This window comes from Saccopteryx leptura, chromosome 3, assembly GCF_036850995.1.
Source record: "Saccopteryx leptura isolate mSacLep1 chromosome 3, mSacLep1_pri_phased_curated, whole genome shotgun sequence".
NCBI classification, from domain to species: Eukaryota; Metazoa; Chordata; class Mammalia; order Chiroptera; family Emballonuridae; genus Saccopteryx; species Saccopteryx leptura.
The window spans coordinates 75,817,183-75,840,962 of record NC_089505.1 but is presented as its reverse complement, the minus strand read 5'-3'; the positions used below and the strand labels follow the sequence as shown (position 1 = coordinate 75,840,962).

At 53.4% G+C, this 23,780-nt stretch overlaps 1 protein-coding gene and 1 pseudogene across 1 annotated transcript in view; both read right to left on the bottom strand.

Moving 5' to 3' along the window:
- LOC136399332 (leukocyte immunoglobulin-like receptor subfamily A member 6) overlaps positions 1 to 17,712 on the bottom strand; it is a 25,106-nt gene extending 7,394 nt beyond the window's left edge. The window contains exons 1-7 of the mRNA XM_066374390.1: positions 17,608 to 17,712; positions 7,898 to 7,981; positions 7,720 to 7,755; positions 7,231 to 7,515; positions 6,779 to 7,084; positions 6,269 to 6,565; positions 5,714 to 6,016 (exon numbers count right to left, since the gene is read on the bottom strand). Coding sequence (XP_066230487.1) covers positions 5,714 to 6,016; positions 6,269 to 6,565; positions 6,779 to 7,084; positions 7,231 to 7,515; positions 7,720 to 7,755; positions 7,898 to 7,931 — 1,261 coding nt within the window. The 5' untranslated portion in view covers positions 7,932 to 7,981; positions 17,608 to 17,712. The remainder of the gene's footprint in view (positions 1 to 5,713; positions 6,017 to 6,268; positions 6,566 to 6,778; positions 7,085 to 7,230; positions 7,516 to 7,719; positions 7,756 to 7,897; positions 7,982 to 17,607) is intronic.
- Positions 17,461 to 23,780, bottom strand: LOC136398226 (leukocyte immunoglobulin-like receptor subfamily A member 6; annotated as a pseudogene).

The window sequence follows — 23,780 nt, the reverse complement described above, 5'->3', positions numbered from 1 at the left end:
GTTGGAGCCGAGGTCAGCAATCAGCTCCCGTTGCGTAATAAACATCTCATGTCTCATGCTGACTTGGCCAAGACAGCCTCAGCAACAGCCCAGTGACCACCCGGATGCTGTTGTGCGAAGAAGCAATTTTCTGCGGAAATGCAGAGTGGTAGCTCCAAGATGATAAGATGTCCGTGTGGCGGTTCAGCGGTAGCTCTCCCCTGAGACCCTGTGTAACAACCTCATCTGCTGCAGGTGCTCTGGGCACTATGGGATCTCCTGGGGCCCACAGCCTGGGTGCTGGGTAGCCTGGATCCTTAGCCAAGACATCTCTCATTCTGGACTCCACCCAAAACCAGCAGTTTGCAAGACAGGCGTAAGTGGGCGGAGGAGGCTGCCCAAGAAAGATATGTGGTCTCCACAAGTCAGTGATTGAGGTGTTTGTACCAGTTGAGATTTTTTTCCCATTTATTTATTTATTTATTCATTTATTTATTATTAAGTGAGAGGCAGGGAGGCAGAGATGGACAGCCACATGCGCCCCATCTGGGTAACACCCCGCAAATTTCCATGGGGCTAATGCTGTGCCCATTTGGGGCTACGGTTTCATTATTGAGCCACCAAGCCATTATAGCGCCCGAGTGGAGGTCATAGAGCCATCCTCAGCTCTGTGGGCCAACTTGTTCAAACGCTTGAGCCATAGCTTTGGGAGAGGAAGAGAGAGAGAGAAGAGAGAGGCGAGAGAAAAGAAGTAGGGGTGGAGAAGCAAATGATCACTTCTCCTGTGTACCCTGACAGGGAATCAAACCCAGGATATCCACACGCCAGGCTCAAGCTCTACCACTGAGACAACTGGCCATGGCCCTGAGGTTTTTACATAATGGATACGAGTACAACATAAGTGAATCCTGTAATGTCACACCCAGTGGGGATACCTGTGTGGATTTACACTGTGCACCCTTCCTGATACTAAGCGGTCCATACGGGACAAAACCCCAGTAGTCCTGAGTTCACGTAACCCCAGGTCATGTTTTCTAAGTACGTATTGTTCCCAGTAGAACAAACTCAATAACTTGGAGACAGGGTGGACTCCTGGTCCAGGGCAGGAAGAACACACATAAGTCTGGGGTCCCTTTTGATCTAGAAAGCACGCTAGGGCACAGGTGACGATGGGGCAGAGGTGATGATTGTGAAGTCTCAGAAAGCCCCACAGGAAGCCACCAGGACCTTCAGTGGCCTCGTTTGGGAAGCTGAGCCAGACTGTTAGAGGGGCGGTCCCTGCTCTGAGTGGGTGCAGGGACCGAGCAGGCAGTCCCTTTGCTGGAAAAGCCCCTTCCTCTCTGACAGGGACACAGAATCCAGAGCACAGAGGGGCCGAGGGGTCCGCACAGTTTCTGGAGAGGAGACACCTCAGTCACAGCAGAGTGAGCCTCCCCCTCACAGTCTCCTGCCTGTGCTGGGGACAGGGGAGGGCCCGGGTCATCCTGCCCAGCTCTGCTCTGCAGGAGAGAGATAAGTAAGGACTGCGCCCCGGCCACACAGGGACTCAACACAAGACAGCCCAGCCACAGGACAGCCAGGGTCCCAGAGTCATGGGCATCCTCCAGCCCCTGACTCCCGCGATGTGCCCGGCAAGTCTTCCGGCCCTGGAGGGGTGGAGATTTGGATGGAAGGTCGCAGGTGAGGCGGGAGGTTCTGAGGAAAGCTCTGCTTCGTTTTTAGAAGCCTGAGGGTGTCCTGAGACCACAAGGTGTTGGACACCAGGGGGGTGAGATTCCTGCTTCTGCTGTGACCGGTCAGCACCCGGTGGTGGCTCACAGCAACACGGTGTGTGATCTTCAGGCTCTGGAGGTCGCAAGTCGAAAGGGGCCTCACGGGCTGAAATCAAGGTGTCAGCAGGGCTTCGTTTCCTCAGGAGGCTCCGGGGACAATCCGTTCCTTGTCTTCATAGTGTCCCGTGGTCCCTGTACTATGACCCCGGGGTGTGGTCCCTTCTCCACTCTGCAAAAGCACTGAGGCCACGTGGGCTGCTGTGAGTCAGGCTGGTGTGCACACGGGTGTGCAAGCACCGAAGCCGTGCTGTCACTTTTCTGCACGCGTGTCCCCGCGGGGCTGCAGGCCGCACAGCAATTCCGAGTTAAGTTTGAGGGAGGGGCACAGGGCGCTTGCACGCGTTCCACCCGCAGCAGCGGTGCACACGGCCCCCTCTGCCCTAAGTCCTGTGACAGGTCTCGCTTTTCCTTCATCCGCTGATCTTTTCAGTCATAGTCGTCCTGATAGGTGTGCAGGGACATCTCACTGGTTTTGGTTTGAGTCTCTTTCCCTGACTTTTGATCCAAGCCGGTGGAGACCCAAGAGGACAGAGAAGGAGGCAGAGACCTTTCCAGGCACAGGAGTAGCGGGTGCCTGGGGGCTGGAGCAGGCGCAGCTTCACGGGTGACAGGGGTGGGTGATACCAAGGCTTCTGAACAGCAGGGTTCCCGGAAAGCTGCTGGATGGTGGGGACCCAGGAAGAGAAAGAGGGAGGGAGGAAACCCAAGCGCCAGTGTCGGGTGGTCAGCCTGGAAGGGCAGCCCAGACGCTGAGACCTCGGGGGAGAGGCGTGAGCACGGAGAAAATGGTCGGAGCTGAGCACCTGTAGCCTCAGAAATGGGCGGAGGCGGAGGAGGGAGTGGGGACAGAGGAGGGGGGGGCTGCAGAACGAGCGTCTGTCCTAGACCCTGAGAGAAGGAAGACCCAGGGTAGAGTCCTGAGGGGGTCATGATCTTCGTGAGGGTCAGATCTGGAGCCAAACCCTGGCGACCTGAGACGGACCACTCAGGAGTGGCCAGGGCGTCACCGCTTCCGAGGACAGAGTGCAGTTCTGAAACCAGCCTCCAGGTGGCGCACAGTGTGGGTTGGGCTCAGTCACCAGGGGCTCCAGCGTGAGCCTTAAGCCCTAGGGCAGGGGTCCCCAAACTTTTTACACAGGGGGCCAGTTCACTGTCCCTCAGACCGTTGGAAGGCCAGACTATAAAAAAAAACTATGAACAAATCCCTATGCATACTGCACATATCTTATTTTAAAGTAAAAAACCAAAACGGGAACAAATACAATATTTAAAATAAAGAACAAGTAAATTTAAATCAACAAACTGACCAGTATTTCAATGGGAACTATGCTCCTCTCACTGACCACCAATGAAAGAGGTGCCTCTTCTGGAAGTGCGGTGGGGGCTGGATAAATGGCCTCATGTGGCCCGCGGGCCGTAGTTTGGGGACCCCTGCCCTAGGGTCTAATCACTCTAATGGGTGTCGTCTTGTCTCCATCCATGTGGTCTGTGCGGGGACCTGCGCTGGCTGTGCCCAGCTTCCGCCAGAATCGCCACCAGGATCAGTAAGACCACAGCAGCCAGGCCAATGCGGACACAGTTCCCTACCGCGTAATTCCAGGAGGCGTGGGCTGGAAGCAGAGGACAAGGGGTCAGGGACAGGGGGACAAGACCCTGCCCAGACAGGACCTGTGAGGCAGGAGCTCCTTCTCCACTGGGCAGGACCTGTCCCTCCCAGCACTCCCCCTGGGCACACGCCCAGATGACTCACCTGTCTGGGAATCTGCTTCCGTGGGTGGGGCCGTGACTTCATAGGGTGGTCCTAGGAGTCAGAAAGGGTCAGTCAATGACTCCTGCAGCCTCTGTCCCCTTCTCACGGTGACCTGCCTCCGGAGCCAGCAGAGGCCCTCCCTCCACTGAGAGCTCCCAGACACCTGTCCCTTGGAAACTCCATCTCCCCCAGCTCAGGACCCTTGCTTCTACACCCTCAGGACCCACATCTGGTCAACTAGAGGACCACAAGGCCCTGCACAGTTGCAAAATTCAGAACTGCTTAATTAACCTCACTCAGGGGTCTAGGGTGACTCTCCCCTCCTCGCTCTCAGAAATCTCAGGGATTAACAGGATTCTTGCTGGTGAGGATGCAAGATTTCACAGCCCACTGAGTGTCCACTCCATGAGAGAAGCAGGACCCCACCCCACTGCCCACTCCCCAGCAGAGACTGAGGAATGGGCACCCCTGGCTGAGGTCTCCACTCCCCAGCCCAGAGGGGTCTCTGGAGGGGACAGTTGGGGACTCCAGGGCTCCTGTGAGGGGCAGGAGGGGCACTGAGCTCAAGTTCTCCTCCTCAGTCTGTCCCACTCAGCCTGGTCTTCACTCCCACAGCATCTCCCCCACCCCGACCTCTTTCTCTCCATCCCGCAGTATAGCTGTCAGCTCTGGGCACCCTGCAAAAGGGATGGGGAGACGTGAGGACAGGGGGATGGAACTCTCTCTGCTTCTACTTGTCTGAGGGTCTAGACACAACTTGGAATGTCCCACCACCCTCATGAAATTAGCATAAAGCTGCGGGACCCCAGAAACAAACAGGGTCTGTGTCTCCCCTGGGACTCATCTTCACCCTGCAGCGCCCAGATACCCCCTTTGAGAAGGCCTGTCTGGACTAGGAACCCTGCCTTTCTGAGCTCTGAGACCCTCATGTCACCTGACCTCAGAGCACCTGTGAGCAGGACGGGACCAGGGATGGACCGACAAGAACCCGACACTCAGAGGAGAGAAGGGACAGCCTGGCCCCACAGCAGGAGCAGCAGAGCCGGGAACTGACCCAGGACTGACTCCTGCCCCCTCCCTCCTCTGAGCTGAGTCTGAGCTGAGGGTCAGGACCTGGATGCTCTGGACCCGTCTTGTCTCTCGCTTCCTGTACACTGTCACCGTTATTGCTACAGAGGGGACATTCTCCATAACATCACACCTGGAGGCCACCCTGTGAAGCCCCCTCCACCAGGAGCTCACTGACAGAACTGAAAGGAAATCTGAGCTCTGGGCCACGATTCTCTCCTCTTACACTTGGGGACATTGAGGCCACACAGGGGAAGGTGTGTCCATGTCAGCGTCTCCACAGGTCCCTGAACCCCCACATGACTCAGCCCCTGTCCCCCGTGGACCCAGATACCACCTCCCCAAGGAGATTCTGACTTACCCCTCTGTGTGTCTAACTCTGTGGGGGACAGGAGCTGGTCATCAGGGCCTCCTGGGGCTCAGGTTGGGGGTGGCAGGGGGCTGCGTTCTCCCCATCTGAGCCCGGGAGGTCTTCCGCCATCCTGGGCCTTAACATCCCCTCTGCCATGGCCCTGTCATCTGGCAGCTGCCTTACTCACCCTCCTGCAGGCCTGACTTCTCAGGGGATACAGATGCATCCTCAGAGCCCCGAGAGCACCGTTTCTTCCCTAAAACATTTCCCCACTTCCAAACCCCCTGGAACACAAGCCTGTCCTTAAGTGTCTGGGGGCATCAGATCCTCTGAGAGACTCAGAACCGCCCTGGGGTGGCTGTGCTCCCTCTGAGCAGAGGTCTCAGGGACTCACCGGCTGTGGAGATGGGCCCTGTGGGGCAGGCTGGGGTCTCAGAGGGTCCTGGAAGGAAGTGAGAGAGGACTGGAGTCTGGGGCTGACCCTGGAGTCTCCACCTCACTCAGACTCATCCTGCTTCTGCGCTGAGATCCCACCAAGACCCTCCAGCAGCCCACCTGGCACCTTTCAAACCCGAGTGAGGGGGCGGCTATAAGACGGAGAAGAGTTTCTAAGGGGCAGATACATAGGTGACCATCCCCACTGCCCCTTCATTCCCCTTTCAGCACATAATTCTTCTGAAGACAGAACCCTGAGCTGACAGCTCAGAAAGGGCAATATCACTGTCCCCTCACCTGAGACCAGGAGCTCCAGGGGCTCACTGGGCTGTGACAGCAGGTAGGGGTTGCTGTTCTGTGAGCTGTAGCACCTGTAGGTCCCCCCATGGGCTGAGGTCACAGGACGCATGGAGAACTCTGCCTGGTACTGCTGAGCTCTGAGCTCTGATCTAAGACGCAGGGGGGGATCGGCTGTCCCCTCCTTGGACAGAAGGAAAGTGTCTGTCGGGCTCTGTGACTGACACAGCAGGGTCACGTTCTCTCCTGAGGTCACCGTGGGGCCCGGCTGCACTGAGAGGGAGGGTCTGTCAGGGAGCCGTCCTAGAGAGAGGGAGGGTGGGTGAGGGGCTGCCCGCCACCTTGTTCTGACCTGAGAGTCAGCAGCCCTCTCTCTGAGGACCCTCCTCTCTGTCTGTCTCTGTTTCTCTGAGTCTCCCCTCCCCTCCCACCCCCTGTCTCTCTCTGTCTCCCTCCCTGGGACCCTGCACGTTCACTCTGCCCATCACCACCTGAGATCCCCCAGCAGGGCCTGTGCAGAGTCTGGGTCCCTGACTGAACCCACAGGCCCCTCACCTGCCACCAGGATGTCCACGGGGTCACTGGGGGCCGACCACTCGAAGGAGAGGTTGTGTCCACCGTAGCATCTGTACCGGCCCCCGTGGGAGCTGCTCACAGTGTCCAGGGAGAAGTTGGCCTGAGAGAGCCCAGCCTGGGACCCAAAGACAATCTTTTGGGAGAGGGGATGTCCTTGCTCCTTGATGAGAGCAAATCTGTCATAGCCGACATCAGAGTGACACTGGAGAGTCAGGCTCTCTCCATAGACCACGATGGGGCCCTGCTGGGTCAGGAGGGAGGGCTTCTGAGACACACCTGGAGAGACCAGACGTGAGTTACAGGGGCTGCCCCTCCCAGACAATGTCTTCTCCTGTCCCGGCCCAGGTCTCACTCTCTCTCTGTGTGTCTCTGACCCAGGATCCTCTGTGCTCCCCTCCCCCACTCTCCCACATGGGGCTCCCCTCCCACAAAGACCCCAATAATCTGTCTGATGTCTCAATCTATGAATGAGTCCTGGATGAGACTCACCTGAGACCACGAGCTCCAGGGCATCACTGGGCAGTGAACACACCTGGGATCTGTCCCTGTGACAGCCATAGCATCTGAATGTCCACCTGTGACTGGGGGCCACGGGGCCCACAGGGAACTGGGCCCAGTATCTTCCACTGAAGAAGTGTGACTGTGAGTCCAGGGTCCAGGAGAACCTGTGTTCTCCTTCCTTAGTCAGAATGAACCTGTCAAATCCCTGCCCTGAGCCACACTGGAGGGTCACGTTCCCTCCTGAGGTCACGACAGGGCTGGGCAGGGCTGAGAGGCTGGGTTTGCTGTAGAATCCTAGGAGAGGAGGGGGCAGCGTGTCAGATGGGCTCACACCTCTCTCCCGTCCCCCTGTGCTGGGCTGTGAGAGGGGAGACCCCCTGAAAGCAGACCCCATTCCTGAGGGCAGAGCCTGAGGCTGGGACCCCTGAGTGTCCTCTCACCTGTCACCACCAGCTCCAGGGCGTCACTGCGCTCTGACCAGCCAGTGGGGCTGATGTAGTAACAGTGATATCTCCCTGCATGATGCTCTGTCAGCAGTGTGATGGAGAACTTGGTCTTGTCCCCGAAATCCAGTGGGTTCTGTGTGTCCCAGGCCTGTGAGATTCCCTCTTTATACAGCTGGAACTTCTGAGCTGGCAGGGTCCCCTGACACCAGATGGTCACAGGTCTCCCCAGGGGGATGACGGAGCCTGGTTCAGCCCAGAGGGTTGGTCTGGGAAAGGTCCCTGGAAGGAAATCAGGGACTGGGTCACAAGACATTCTCCACCCCCAGTTCCCAGCTCTCAGCCCAAACAGCTCAGATGTCCCCCACCTGTCAGCCCCATCTGCTGTGCTCCCCAGCTGCCTGTGTGTGTGTGCGTGGGTGGGTGGAGGGGAATCTCTTGTCCTCGATGAGAAATGGGACCTGGGACACTTGGGGACAGACTCACCTGCTTGTGCTTGGGTCCTCAGAGCCACAGTCAGCCCTGAAAGAGAATTTCTATGAGAGATCTGTTCCTGAGTCCCCCACCCCGAGAGCCTCCTGAGTCCTGGGGCCCTGACTCAGCAGGTCTGGCCCTGGGGCCTTGTCCCTCCCAGACCAGGGCTTCCCCTCCCCCTATATCTCACCCAGGCAGAACAGGGCTGTGAGAACTGGAGTCATGGCATCTCCTGTCTCTGGTCCTGGTGGTGCCAATGGAGGGGTCACAGGGCCTCAGAACAGACAGAACAGAAGACGTGGTCCCTCAGAGGCTAGTCCTTCCCATCACAGGGTTGTCATATATGCAGCCCCACCGGAAGGGCACGGCCCCGCCCAGGCAGCTAGTCTCTCGGTTCCTCATGGCTGAGGGTGACATGGACAACAGGCTTTGCCCACAGTTCTGAGCACATCAGAGGTCCCATTCTACCCACAGGCTGCTGCCTCACTGGCCTGAACTCCTTTGCAGCCCGGAGCCTCAGCACATACAGAGTATTCCCATGTAGCCCGGCCCAAGAACACGTCACCAAATAACAAAGGCTCAAAGTCCCAGCTCCCAAATCTCAGGCTGGCAAAACACAATGCCAAACTGCATCGCCTCCTCCAAAAAAAAAAGAGCAAACACGATAACAATAGCAGCAAAAAACACAAAGAACCAGTGTAGTAGCTTCTGGTGGCTTCCTTCACGAATCCCCATGAGTTAATGCATCAAAGCAACGCAGCTTAATTATTTTGTCTGTCAGTCCATCGGAAGTCAGCATGCATTTCCTGTTGCTCACACGTTCCAAGCTGCCCTGTACCAGATCTCCTCACGCTTTCCATCTTCAAACCCATTGCCCCCATCACTTTATCCGAGGCTTTTCTTGTCCAGTCTCTTATTTTTTCTTCAACTTTTTCAATTGTTTTAAAGACTTTACTGATAGAATCAATCGGAGTCCGAAAGACCAGTGTAACAGGCTTTAATGAAAGGAAACCTGCCGGGCTGTCTCGTAAGGGAGAGCAGCAGTGGCTACAGTCTTCAGGCCACCTTTTAAGGGTAAGGATAGGGAAGTAGGAAGGGTAGTGGGGCACTTGCTGACTGGCTGTCACTATCGCTGGGCGCAGGGGTGCTTTTCACCAATTATGGATGTTGGTGCATTTTCAACCTTCAGCAGTTTCAACCGTCCATGACTTCATCGGACATTCCTTTGTGGTTGGTCACCTGCCGCAAGCCCTGAAACAAAACTAGTGCTGGCAGGGTTACAGAAATGAAACCTAAGATTCCTGACTATTTGATATATTTTTATAAAAAGGAAAGAGAATGATTCCTAAAGAGGCTTCAAGGGAAAGGGGACGGAGGTCACTGTATTCTGTAACTTCTTCCTGCTGAGTAGGGGCGGTGAGGGGTTATGGCCTCTCTAAGGGTTACTCTCAGTGAGGGGCAGAGAGGTGCAGTGATGGCTTCCTGCCGGGTAGGGGTGTATTTACAGGGGTTCAGATTTTTCTGTTTTGTGACGGCAGGTTTCGGGGTTGGTGTGTAGGGCTAGGTAGATCTCTCCAGTTTTCTGATTGGTAAAGGTCTGCATGCGGTTCTATAAGAAACTGAACAAATGGAAGAGGCAGGGTCCAAAAGTTACAAAAATAAATAGAAAAGTGAGTGGACCAATGGAAGGCAATAGTCAAGACACCCAGTTTGTGCGAAACCACTGGTTCCATGACTCGGTTTGTTTTTCACGAATTCACTGGGCTTGTCCCTTTAATTTGATTGCCGCGTCTCTAACTAGTCCTGACTGATTAAGGTAAAAGCAACACTCTTCTCTTGAAGGACATAAATACCTCTTTTTTTCTGCAGTTAAGAAATCAAGTCCTTGGCGGTTTTGTAGCATGACGGTGGCTAGGAAATCAATTTAATCCTGGAGTTTTACTTGGGTGGAGGCAATTTCTTCCAGGGAGCTTTGGAGGGTCTTCAGAGAGAGAGAGGTAATAAGACAGGGCAGTGGCCAGTCCCCCTGCCCCTAGGCCTACTCCTGTAGAGATTCCTAAAGCGACAAGAAGAGAAATTACCTGTATAGCTCGTTTGGTCCTTAGATTGACGGGTAGTGCACTAGGAACTGGAAGAGGCTCATGGGGTGGGATTAGGTTGATATTTGGGGTAAGATAGACTAGGGTACAGGTTCCTGTCCAATTAGTAAGGAGACACATATAGATGTTGGTCCCACACAAGTAGAAAGCCCCTGATTGGGGGAGGCAGGCTGAGAGGTGAATAGAGAATAGATGGACAAGGGGTCGGTTACGTCTGTCCAGCTCTGAACTCCAGACGGTCAAGGTGGAGGAAAGCGCAGCCCCAACTAGGGGGGAGACGTGGTCAGAGGTCTGCTTTGAGCATTGCAACTGTGAGGTAGGGGTAGTGAGCCAGGGACATAGCTGTGCGGTGGGATAGGAGCATTTATGTTGTGAAGCTGTAAGAGTAGGGCGTCCTGTGAATTGAACAGGATTAGAAAATAATCCGTTTGCTTCTGGAGAGACTTGATAGTTAACTCGTTGATTCTGATGGTCTTGAGGAGATTGGATAGTTATTGTGGTGTTGCAGAGGTTAGAAGGGAGGTGACCCACTGGGACAGTACCTTGAGCAGTAAAGCATAAAGGGGCAGGGGAAAGTAGGGGGGTGTTCAGGGTGACTGGTCCCCAAGCAGTGGAATTTGGGGTTTTAATTTTTTGAGCTGGGAATAATGGGTTTGATATAGCTTATTTGCTCAGTTGGTGGCTGAAGTGGGATAATTCCCTATAAGAGTGTCGGCTGTCTCAAAGAAGGAAGCCCCTTTTTGGGTTTGGTATATGAGAACTGTCCATAGAAGGTGGATGTTGTTGTTTGGGATAGGGAGGGCAGAGTAGGCTGAGGGGGACATAGACATCTGGCAATTAACAGCATAAGAAGAATTAGCTTCAATTAAAAGTCTTTGAGTGAGGTTAAGAGAGCGTTCTATGCATGTGGCCTCTAGGAGAGAGGAGATGGGGGCGGCATACGTGGCGCCCAGTAAGAGAGAAAGTGAACTGGTGTTAGGAGATCAAGAACTGGGGGCATGGTGGTTGGGTTTAGAGGTGATTAAGAGGAAGAGAAGAAGAAATGGAAAACCCACTGGGGTTTTTTTTGGAGAAAATTCAAGTAGAGAATCTTGCCAGGCAAGTCCCGCATCCAATTGAGCAGTCCGTCAATTTCACTGGAGTGAGGCCTAAACCAGGAGAGGTCCTCAGAGGCCTGAAGAAGGAAGTAGAAGAATCTGGCAAGGTGGTCATTGACAGTTGCCTGTTGTGAGTGCCTGCTGGACTGGGCGGTATGGCAGGATATGGCCTCTTGGAGGAGCATCATGAGATGGGCTGGTCTGGTTCTTCTTGGAAAGGGGAACATGTGGAGATTTTGAGACACAGAGGACCTGTGGGGGTGGAGATGTAGGTTTTAGGGGTATTGGTGGGATAAGGCTTAATGTGGGAGAGGTGAGTCCAGTGTGAGTCTCCTTCCACTTTGATGGCGGTAGGAGTGGACAGGATAACAGTATGGGGCCCTGTCCAGGTAGGCTGGAGTGGGGTTTTTCCCCATGTCCTCTTGTAGACCTGGCCCCCACGGAGGATTGATAGATGTGAGTCTGTGGTTGGAAAGGGTTGTGGAAGGAGCTTGTCAAGCTGGGAATAGTAGGTTGAGTATAGCTTGTTTGCTCAGTCAAAGAAGTTGGCCCCTTTCTGAATCTTGTATATAAGAGTGGTGTGAAGGAGATGAGTATTATTAAGAGGAATAGGGAGAGCTGAGTAAGCTGAAGATGACATGGACAGACATATCCAGCAGTCGGCTGCATAGGAGGAGTTAGTCTTGATTACGAGATTTTAAATAAGATTAAGAGAGCTTTCTAGATGAGAGGATTCCAAGAGGGAGGGTATGGGGGCAGAGTATGCCTTTAAGGGTAAGGAGATAAGAAAGAATAGAGCAAACTGGAATCTCCATCCTGTCTGTTATCAGGGGGTAATCACAGTTACTCACGGCTCAGGCTGTTCTTCTTCTTCTGGTATTTTAATTAGTCTGACCTTGGTGGGCCCTAAGGGGGAGCAGGTGTATGAGGGTGATGATTCAGATTGACTGGAAGGGTCATTCACAGGCATGTGCAGAGATGCAGCTTCTGTTTTCTTTAACCTGGAGACATGAAACTAAGGGGCCTTTCCCTGGAGTTTTGCCGCTGGAGGTGGTGGTGAGGAGAACCTTGGGATTCACTATGCTAGGTGGTAGAGGTAAATTTATAACAGAATTAGCCAAATCTGGCTGGCCAAGAAGCAGTAACAGAGCTGACTCTTAGGACAGGAAGTGAAAGGAGAGAGAGGCTCTGAATTTGGAGAGTAGATTCCGGCCTAAAACAGGCATTGAGGCAGGAGCAGAAAAGAGTGTGCAAAGGAGACACCATGTATTAGACAAGGCAGTGGATCTGTGGCCAATAGGGAGGAAATAAGACCATCAACAACCACAACAAAGATCTTTAAGGGATGAGCAGGACCCAAATATTTGGGCAAGGCAGAGTAAGTGGCCCCTGTGTCTATAAGAAATGAGATTGGCTTACCTGCTACTTGGATGGCTACCCTAGGCTCTTTGGTGGTGATGTGAGATGGGGCCAACAGCCCTGGGCACTTTCAGTTATCACAGGTGGCTGGGGTAGTGTAAAGCCAGGAGCCACCATCATGGCCATTCACATGCAGGTTCGTATCCTGCCGACTACGACAAATGTAAAGCCAGTGGCTGCGGCCACCATCACAGCAGCCTGGCCCATGCAGGTTCGCATTGGATTCAGACAGTCGGTAAAGAAACAATGGAGCCAAAAACTGGTGGGCCATAATCTTTAATCCTAGCTTGCACTCAGCGGGCAAGTAAAAAAACACACTGGGCTCCAAAACCCACTCACATTCAGTGCTCACAAAGCTACTGACTTATCCGAGATTCCTAGAATCACAGGTTTCTAGCTCACCAGACTTATTCACCTCTGTTCCCCATCTCCTTCCTCCTCCCTGCACAAACTCTACACAAACTCGCTTCTCACTCAACACTCCACCATCTTGGCTGCTTCTCCTGGCCTCCTCCACATGGCCTCCTTCTGCTCTCTGCTCTGCTCTCTCCTCTAATGATAATCTCAGGAACGAAGAGAGCAAACTCCCATTCTGTCCCCATTTTATAGTGTAGAAATCCAAACCTTTAATCCAATATACAAAATAGGGAAGTCTCTAATACAAAGTCACTTCTCTGAGGCATGATTGGATTGTACCACCCCACATCAAAAAGGTGGGAAAGGCTTAATCCCAAAACTAAGCCCCAGGCTACAATGATCCTGCCTGCCCACAGCCCGCCCCCAACACACATTAATATCACCTGGGCGATGGCCTCCACGTGGGCAGCACCATCTTTAACAAAGTGAGCATAATACATTTTATCTGCCCAACAGGTAGGGCTAGAATAGTCTGAACCCTCTCTTAGAGGAGCGAGGGGGCAGTCTACCTTCCAGTGTCCCTTTTTCCCACAGTGAGGACAAGACCTTGGCGAGGGCTGAGGAGCCAGACAGGCTTTTTTCCAATGACTTTTCTTTCCACACTTGAAGCAGGACTCTGGTGGAGTTTTATGAGGCCCCTTGGGGGCATTGGAGACTTTGAGGGCAGCTGCCAAAAGCTGGTATTTTGCCTAATCTCTTTTGGGCTGTCTGCCTTTTCCTGTTCCTCTTGGTTATTATAGACTTTAAAAGTCATGCTTAGGAGATCTCGTTGAGGGGTTTGACTAAGAGAGCAAAATTGGGAATCCAGTGTCTAAAGAAGCCTATTAGACCGAGGAAAGAAAGGATTTGATCTGCAGTGGTAGGTGGTTGGAGACTGCTGAGTGTCTGAGTTCGATCTAGGGTGAGACCTCAGGTGGTGGGTGTTGAGGTGATGCCCAGATAGACTACGGACTAAGTGTGAAGTTGAACCTTAGCAGAGAAGACACAATATCCCTTCATGGCGAGGAGGTTAAGAAGGGTGGCAGTGTGTTTCCCTGAGGCAGGCAGGGAGGGGCTGAGAGGAGTAGATCATCTACATATTATAAGAGAGTACTAGTTTTGAGATTGCATACTGCTAAATCCTGAGCTAGTGCCTGCCAAACAGGTGTGGGCTGTCTCTGAACGCCTGTGGTAAGACAATCCATGTAAGTTGCTGGGCTGCATTAGTGTCCAGGTCAGTCCAAGTAAAAGCAAACAGAAAGTAAGAGTCAGGGTGTAGAGGAATAGTAAAGAAGGCATTCTTGAGGTCTAGGACCATGAAGTGGGTGGTGTTTGAGGGAATGTGTGACAGTAACCTGTAGAGCAGGGGTCCCCAAACTACGGCCCGCGGACCACATGTGGCCCCCTGAGGCCATTTATCCGGCCCTCGCCGCACTTCCAGAAGGGGCACCTCTTTCATTGGTGGTCAGTGAGAGGAGCATAGTTCCCATGGAAATACTGGTCAGTTTGTTGATTTAAATTTACTTGTTCTTTATTTTAAATATTGTATTTGTTCCCGTTTTGTTTTTTTACTTTAAAGTAAGATATGTGCAGTGTGCATAGGGATTTGTTCATAGTTTTTTTATAGTCTGGCCCTCTAACTGTCTGAGGGACAGTGAACTGGCCCCCTGTGTGAAAAGTTTGGGGACCCCTGCTGTAGAGATTAAGCCAGTAATCATGTCCACCATCACAGCCACCTGGCCCATGCAGGTTCGCATTAGATTCGGACAGTTGGTAAAGAAACAGCAGAGCCAAAAGCTGGTGGGCCATTATCTTTAATCCTAGCTTGCACCCAGCGGGCAAGTAAAAACACACACTGGGCTCCAAAACCCACTCACATTCAGTGTTCACAAAGCTAATGACTTATCCGAGTTTTCTAGAATCAAAGGTTTCTAGCTCACCAGACTTATTCACCTCTGTTCCCCATCTCCTTCCTTCTCCCTGCACAAACTCTAGACTAACTGGCTTCTCACTCAACACTCCGCCATCTTGGCTGCCTCTCCTGGCCTCCTCCACGTGGCCTTTCTCTGCTCTCTGCTGTGCTTTCTGCTCTCTCCTCTAATGTTAATCTCAGGAACCAAGAGCGAGCTCCCATTCTGCCTCCATTTTATAGTGTAGAAATCCAAACCTTTAATCCAATATACAAAATAGGGAAGTCTCTAATACAAAGTCACTTTCTGAGGCATGATAGGATTGTACCATCCCACATCAAAAAGGGTGGGAAAGGCTTAGTCCCAAAACCAAGCTCCAGGCTATAAGGATTCTGCCTGCCCACAGCCTGCCCCCAGCACACATTAATATCACCTGGGTGACGGCCTTCACGTGGGCAGCACCATCTTTAACAAAGTGAGCATAATATATTTTATCTGCCCAACAGCCATCATCTTTAATCCTAGCTTGCACCCGGCGGGCAAGTAAAAATGCACACTGGGCTCCAAAACCCACTCATTCAGTGCTCACAAAGCTACTGACTTATCCGAGTTTCCTAGAATCAAAGGTTTCTAGCTCACCAAACTTATTCACCTCTGTTCTCCATCTCCTTCCTTCTCTCTGCACAAACTCTACACAAACTGGCTTCTCACTCAGCACTCCACCATCTTGGCTGCTTCTCCTGGCCTCCTCCACGTGGCCTTTCTCTGCTCTCTGCTCTCTGCTCTCTAATGCTAATCTCAGGAACCAAGAGAGCAAACTCTGGGTCTGTCCCACTTTATAGTGTAGAAATCCAGACCTTTAATCCAATATACAAAATAGGGAAGTCTCTAATACAAAGTCACTTCTCTGAGGCATGATGGGATTGCACCACCCCACATCAAAAAGGGTGGGAAAGACTTAGTCCTAAACCCAAGCCCCAGGTCACAAGGATCCTGCCTGCCCACAGCCCACCCCCAACACACATGAATATCACCTGGGCGATGGCTTCCACGTGGGCAGCGCCATCTTTAACAAAGTGAGCATAATATATTTTATTTGCCCAACATGGATGGAGGGGAATTATCACCACATTGATTAGGCGTAAATCTTGTACGAGGCGATAAGCCCCTGAAGGTTTTCAAACAGGAAGGATGGGGGTATTGCAGGGAGAGTCTGTGGAGATGAATAAGCCTTGATTTCATAGGTGGGTAATTATTGGTTTAAGGCAGGGGTAGTCAAACTTTTTATACCTACTGCCCACTTTTGTATCTCTGTTAGTAGTAAAACTTTCTAACCGCCCCCCAGTTCCACAGTAATGGTGATTTATAAAGTAGGAAAGTAACTTTACTTTATAAAATTTATAAAGCAGAATTACAGCAAGTTAAAGCATATAATAATAATTACCAAGTACTTTATATCGGATTTTCACTAAGTTTGGCAGAATAAATCTTTATAAAGCAACTTACTATAGTTAAATCTATCTTTTTATTTATACTTTGGTTGCTCTGATACTGCCCACCATGAAAGCTGGAACACCCTCTAGTAGGCGGTAGGGATCAGGTTGACTACCACTGTTTTAAGGCCTTAGAAGCAGACACAGTTACACATTAAACAAAAACTTCACATACAAATTATAAATTAAGAAATTTAAATGAACACGCTTTACTTGTTTCAATTAAAATTATACTAGAGATATTTTCTGACAAAGAGACAAAACAGATTATCCACGCACACAACTCAATAGACAACTCTGCCTTTTTAAGCTTCTCAAGATGGCAGGGAGTTGTCAGCATAGAGAGGAGGAAGAGAGGAAGCAGACAGACGGACAGCGTGAACAGCTGGATGGAAAGAAGGAGGGTCAGAATCTGTAGGAGGAGGAGGTTGAGGTGCTGGTGGTGGCGCCACTTGGTCAGAGGAGTTGAAAAGATTAGAGTTTAGAGGAGAGTTGGAGGAGGACGGGAGAGAAGAGGTTTTTATTTATTTTTATTTTTTTTTATTTTTTTTTTTATTTTTCTGAAGCTGGAAACGAGGAGAGGCAGTCAGAAAGACTCCTGCATGCGCTGGACTGGGATCCACCCGGCACGCCCACCAGGGGCGGCGCTCTGCCCACCAGGGGGAATGGACGATTCATTCTGGTCATTGCTCTGCCGCGACCAGAGCCACTCTAGCGCCTGGGGCAGAGGCCAAGGAGCCATCCCCAGCGCCCGGGCCATCTTTGCTCCAATGGAGCCTTGGCTGCGGGAGGGGAAGAGAGAGACAGAGAGGAAGGAGGGGGGGGGTGGAGAAGCAAATGGGCGCTTCTCCTATGTGCCCTGGCTGGGAATCAAACCCGGTCCCCCGTACGCCAGGCCGGCGCTCTACCACTGAGCCAACCAGCCAGGGCCGAGAAGGGGTTTTTGCTAAAAGTATTTGGTAGGTCGAGCAAAAGGAACAGAGGTAGTGTAGAGATTGGAGAAAGAAGAAGGCCTGTACATAGGGAATTTCTGAGGCTTTCCCTGTCCGGTGGCAAAAATTATTGAGATCTTTGAGTGTACTGTAATCGAAATTGGGGCCACATGGTAGGTACCCATGATAGGTAAAGGAAGTAGAAGGGAGTTGGGGAGGAAGGAGTAGCGTCCCAAAGGAGTAGTTTCTGAGGCCTGAGTTTGGGAGGAGCCCATGTTAGGCTGAGAATAAAGAAAGAGAGTCCTCAAACACTTTTGATTATTCTGAGTAGAGTAGAGTGTGTAGGATGTGAAGAAACCGATCATCACCGGAGACCTCAGTTCCAGAGAAAGAAGAAAGCGACCTGGCTAGGCGCCTAGACTTTCGAGGAAGTCTGTAGAAGCAGGCCGCTCGGAGTAGAAGCCTCCCAAACTGTGAACCTCAGAGAGTAGAGTGAGGGTGCGGGAAGCAGAGGAGCCTACAGGAGATTGGGAAAGCTTCAAAAAATCTCCTACCTCTGGTCCGGAGGGTTCAGGACAGGGTCAATTCGCTGGCCAATCAACCTACAATTACACATCCAAACAGAATCAGGGAGTAAGCCCAGGATGAGCTGCTGCTGCCCATTGCTTCCCTGGTTGTAAGTTTGGATGGCAAAGAGGAATCGTCCATTCAGTTAGTACCCTGTCCCGGGTGTCGGCACCAAACGATAGAATCAATCGGAGCACGAAAGACCAGTGTAACAGGCTTTAATGAAAGGAAACCTGCTGTGCTGTCTCCTAAGGGAGAGCAGCAGTGGCTACAGTCTTTAGGCCACATTTTAAGGGCTAGGTTTAGGGAAGTAGGAAGGGTAGCGGGGAATTTGCTGATTGGCTGTCGCTATTGCTGGGCGAAGGGGTGCTTTTCACCAATTATGGATGTCGGTGCATTTTCAATCGTTAGCAGTTTCAACCGTCTATGACTTCATCGGACATACCTTTGTGGTTGGTCATCTGCCACAAGCCCTGAAACAAAACTCATGCTGGCAGAGTTAAAAAAATGAAACTCAAGATTTACTTATTCATTTTTTAGAAGAGAGAGAGAGAGAGAAAGAGAGATAGGGGGAGGAGCAAGAAGCATCAACTCCCATATGTGCCTTGACCAGGCAAGCCAAGGGTTTTGAACTGGCGACCTCAGGGTTCCCGGTTGATGCTCTATCCACTGCACAGCACAGGCCGGGCCTCTTGTCCCAGCTGTTTGGCGCTGCCTCCCCTGCCTCCCTCTTTCCCTGATAGGAGCTTTGTGATGCCATCGGGCTCCCCTGGATCCTCCACACTAGGCTGCCATCTCAACCTCCTTTGCGGGACACAGCTGCAGAGTCCCTGTGGCCACAGGAGGTGACAGAGTCACAGGGGCAGAGGAATAGAAGGTGCCCATCGGTAGAGGTGCATTATTCCGCCTAACTGGCATCTTCAGGGACCTTTCGGCCACACTGCACACACATTGTTTCTGGAGCAGAGGTCAGCAATGAGCTCCCATTGCGTAATGGACATCTCATGTCTCTTGCTGACTTAGCCAAGACAGCCTCAGCGACAGCCTGGTGACCACCCAGACGCTGTAGCGAAGGAGCAGTTGTCTGCCGAAATGCAGAGTGGTAGCTCCAAGATGATAAGATGTCCGTGGGGCAGTTCAGTGGTAGCTCGCCCCTGAGACCCTGTGTAACGAGCTCATCTGCTGCAGGTGCTTTGGACACCATGGGATCTCCCGGGGCCCACAGCCCTGTCGCTGGGCAGCCTGGACCCGTAGCCAAGACGTCTCCTGTTCTGGGCCCCACCCAAAACCAGCAACCTTGCAAGACAGGCGTAAGTGGGCGGAGGAGGCTGCCCAAGAAAGATATGTGGTCTCCACAAGTCAGTGATTGAGGTGTTTGTACCAGTTGAGATTTTTTTCCATTTATTTATTTAATTATTCATTTATTTATTATTAAGTGAGAGGATGGGAGGCAGAGACGGATTGCCACATGTGCCCCATCCGGGTAACACCCCGCAAATTTTCATAGGGTCAATGCTGTGCCCATTTGAGACTACTGTTTTATTATTCAGCCACCAAGCAATTCTAATGCCTGAGTGGAGGTCGTAGAGCCTTCCTCAGCTCTGTGGGCCAACGTGCTCAAATCACTTGAGCCATAGCTTTGGGAGGCGAAGAGAGAGAGAGAAGAGAGAGAGAGAAGGAGGAGGGATGAAGAAGCAAATGATCACTTCTTCTGTGTACCCTGACAGGGAATTGAACTCAGGACATCCACACACAGTCTCAAGCTCTACCACTGAGACAACTGGCCACGGCCCTGAGGTTTTTACATAATGGATACAAGTACAACATAAATGAACCCTGTAATGTCACACCAGGTGGGGATACTTGTGTGGATTTACACTGTGCACCCTTCCTGATATTAAGCGGTCCATACAGGACAAAACCCAGTACTCCTGAGTTCACGTTACCCCAGGTCGTGTTTTCTAAGTACGGATCGTTCCCAGTAGAAGAAACTCAATAACTTGGAGACAAGGTGGACTCCTGGTCCAGGGCAGGAAGAACACACATAAGTCTGGGTTCCTTTTGATCTAGAAAGCACGCTGGGGCACAGGTGACAATGGGGCAGAGGTGATGATTGTGAAGTCTCTGAAAGCACCGTAGGAAGCCACCAGGACCTTCAGTGGTCAGCTGAGCAGCACTGTTAGAGGGGCAGTCCCTGCTCTGAGTGGAATGCAGGGACCAAGCAGGCAGCCCCTGTGCTGGAAGAGCCCCTTCCCCCCCTGACAGGGACACAGAATCCAGAGCACAGAGGGGTCGAGGGGTCCGCACAGTTTCTGGAGAGGAGACACCTCAGTCACAGCAGAGTGAGCCTCCCCCTCACAGTCTCCTGCCTGTGCTAGGGACAGGGGAGGGCCCGGGTCACCCTGCCCAGCCCTGCTCTGCAGGAGAGAGGTGACGAGGACTGCGCCCTGGCCACACAGGAACCTGGCACATGACAGTCCAGCCACAGGGCAGCCAGTGTCCCAGAGTCATGGGTATCCTCCAGCTCCTGACGCCCATGGTGTGCCCGGCAGGACTTCCCGCCCTAGAGGGGGTGAAGATTTGGATGCAATGTAGGGGGTGAGGCTAGAGGCTTCTGGGGAAAGCTCTGCCCTGGTTTTCAGAAGCCTGAGGATGTCCTGAGACCACAGAGTGTCGGACACCAGGTGCGTGAGATTCCTGCTTCTGCTATGACTGGTCAGCACCCGGTGGTGGCTCATAGCAACACGGTGTGTGATCTTCCGGCTCTGGAGGTCTCAGGTCCCAATGAGGCCTCAGGGGCTGAAATCAGGGTGTCTGCAGGGCTGCGTTCCTTTCGGAGGCTCAGGGAACAATCCGTTTCTCGTCTTCCCAGTGTCCCCTGGTCCCCAGACTATGACAGGAGGGTCTGGTACCTTCTCCACTCTGCAGGAGCCCTGTGTCCACGTGGGCTGCTGTGAGTCAGGCTGGAGTGCACACGGGTGTGCAAGCACCAAAGCTCTGCTGTCACTTCTCTGCACTCGTGTCCCCGCGGGGCTGCGGGCCACAGGGCAATTCCGGAGTTACATTTGAGGGAGAACCACAGACTGTGTACACACGTTCCACTTTCAGAGCCGTGCGCAGGGCCGCCTCCGCCCCACGTCCCGTGACTCGTCTCACTTTTCCCTCGTCCGCTGTTCTTTTCAGTCATAGTCGTCCTGATGGGTGTGCGGTGACTCTTACCGGTTTTGATTTGCGTCTATTTCCCTGACCTTTGATCTAAGCCGGTGGTGACCAGAGGGAACAGAGAAGGAGGCAGAGACCATTCCAGGCGCAGGAGTAGCGGCTGCCTGGGAGCCGGAGCAGGCGCCGCTCCACGGGTGACAGGGGTGGGTGACACCAAGGCTCCTGAACAGCAGGGTTCTCGGAAAGCTGCCGGATGGTGGGGACCCAGGAAGAGAAAGGGGGAGGGAGGAAATCCCAGCACAAGTGTCGGGCAGTCAGACTGGAAGGGCAGCCCAGACGCTGAGACCTCGGGGGAGAGGCGCGAGCACGGAGGAAATAGCCATGGCCGGAGCTGAGCACCTGCAGCCTCAGAAATGGGCAGAAGCAGAGGAGGGGGTGGGGACAGAGGACGATGGGGAGGGGCTGCAGAACGGGCGTCTCTCTTAGACCCTGAGAGAAGGGAGACCCAGGGTAGATTTCTGAGAGGCCTTGATCTTCGTGAAGGTCAGACCTGGAGCCAAACCCTGGCGACCTGAGACGGACCATCCAGGTTCTGCGAGGGCGTCACCGCTTCCGAGGACAGAGTGCAGTCCCGAAACCAGCCTCCAGGTGGCGCACAGTGTCGGTTGGGCTCAGTCTCCAGGGGCTCCAACGTGAGCCTTGGGCCCTGGGATCTAATCTCTAATGAGTGTCTTGTCTCCATCCCTGTGGTCCCTGCGGGGACCTGAGCTGGCTGTGCCCAGCTTCCGCCAGGTCAGTGTCCCCTCACCTGAGACCAGGAGCTCCAGGGGCTCACTGGGCTGTGACAGCAGGTAGCGAGTGGTGCTGTGTGAGCTGTAGCACCTGTAGGTCCCCCCATGGGCTGAGGTCACAGGATTCATGGAGAACTCTGCCTGGTACTGCTGAGCTCGGAGCTCTGATCTAAGACACGGGGCGGGGGGGGGGGGGGGATCGGCTATCCCCTCCTTGGACAGAAGGAAAGTGTCTGTCGGGCTCTGTGACTGACACAGCAGGGTCACGTTCTCTCCTGAGGCCACTGTGGGGCCCGGCTGCACCGAGAGGGAGGGTCTGTCAGGGAGCCGTCCTAGAGAGAAGGAGGTGGGTGAGGGCTGCCCGCCACCTTGTTCTGACCTGAGAGTCAGCAGGCCTCTCTCTGAGGACCCTCCTCCTGTCTGTCTCTGTTTCTCTGAGTCTCCCCTCCCCTCCCATCCCCTGTCTCTCTCTGTCTCTCTCCCTGGGACCCTGCACGTTCACTCTGCCCATCACCACCTGAGATCCCCCAGCAGGGCCTGTGCAGAGTCTGGGTCCCTGACTGAACCCACTGGCCCCTCACCTGCCACCAGGATGTCCACGGGGTCACTAGGGGTCAAGCACTCGGAGGATAAGCTGTGTCCACCGTAGCATCAGTACCGGCCCCCGTGGGAGCTGCTCACAGTGTCCAGGGAGAAGTTGGCCTGCAGGACAGGGCTCTGTGGAAGTCACGTCCTCCCTCCTTGATGAGAACAAATGTGTCATAGCCGATATTAGAGTGACATTTGAGGGTCAGGCTCTGTCCATAGGCCACGATGGGGCCCTGCTGGGTCAGGAGGAAGGGCTTCTGAGACACACCTGGGGAGACCAGACATGAGTTACAGGGGTGCTCCTCCCACACAATGTCTTCTCCTGTCCCGGCCCAGGTCTCACTGTCTCTCTCTGTGTCTCTGGCCCAGGATCCCCAGTGTTTCCTAACCCCACCCTCTCACATTGGGCTCCTCTCCCAGCAAAGACCCCAGTAATCTGTCTGGTGCCTGAATCTGTGGATGGGTCCAGGATGAGACTCACCTGAGACCACGAGCTTCAGGACTTCACTGGAGTGTGACCATACCTGGGGGGTGTTTCTGTAACAGCCATAGCATCTGAATGTCCACCTGTGACTGAGGGTCACGGGGCCCACAGGGAACTGGGCCCGGTATCTTCCACTGATGAAGTGTGATTGTGAGTCCAGGGTCCAGGAGAGCCTGGGATCTCCTTCCTTAGTCAGAATGAACCTGTCAAATCCCTGCCCTGAGCCACACTGGAGGGTCACGTTCCCTCCTGAGGTCACGACAGGGCTGGGCAGGGCTGAGAGGCTGGGTTTGCTGTAGAATCCTAGGAGAGGAGGAGGCAGCATGTTAGATGGGCTCACCCCTCCCTCATGTGACCCAGGGTTGAGAGAGGGGACACCCCCTGAGAGCAGACCCCATTCCTGAGGGCAGAGCCTGAGGCTGCGACCCCTGAGTGTCCCCTCAGTTGTCATCACCAGCTCCAGGGGGTCACTCTGCTCTGACCTGCCAATGGAGCTGATGTAGTAACAGTGATATCTCCCTGCGTGATGCTCTGTCATCTGTGTGATGGAGAACTTGGCCTCGTGCCCAGAATCTAGGGGCTTCTGTGTGTCCCAGGCCTGTGAGCTTCCCTCCTTATTCAGCCCGAACTTCTAGGTCTGCAAGGTCTCCTGACACCAGATGGTCACAGGACTCCACCAGGGGATGACAGATCCTGGCTCAGCCCAGAGGGTGGGTCTTAGATGGGTCCCTGGAAGAAAATTAGAGGCTGGGTCACAAGACATTCCCCACCCCACCCCCAGCTCTCAGGCCCAACATCTCAGATGTCTTCTATCCATCAGCCCCATTGGCTGTGCTCCCCCAGCAGCCTGTGTGTGTGTGTGGGGGGGGGATCGCTTGTTCCTGATGAGAAAAGGGACCTGGGACACTTTGGGACAGACTCACCTGCTTGTGCTTGGGTCCTTGGATCCACAATCAGCTCAGGAAGATAGCTCCTGTGAGAGATCTGTTCCTGAGTCCCCCACCTCTCGAGCCTCCTGAGTCCTGGGGCCCTGACACAGCAGGTCTGGCCCTGGGGCCTTGTCCCGCCCAGACCAGGGCTTCCCCTCCCCCTCATTCTCACCCAGGCAGAGCAGGGCTGTGAGACCTGGAGTCAT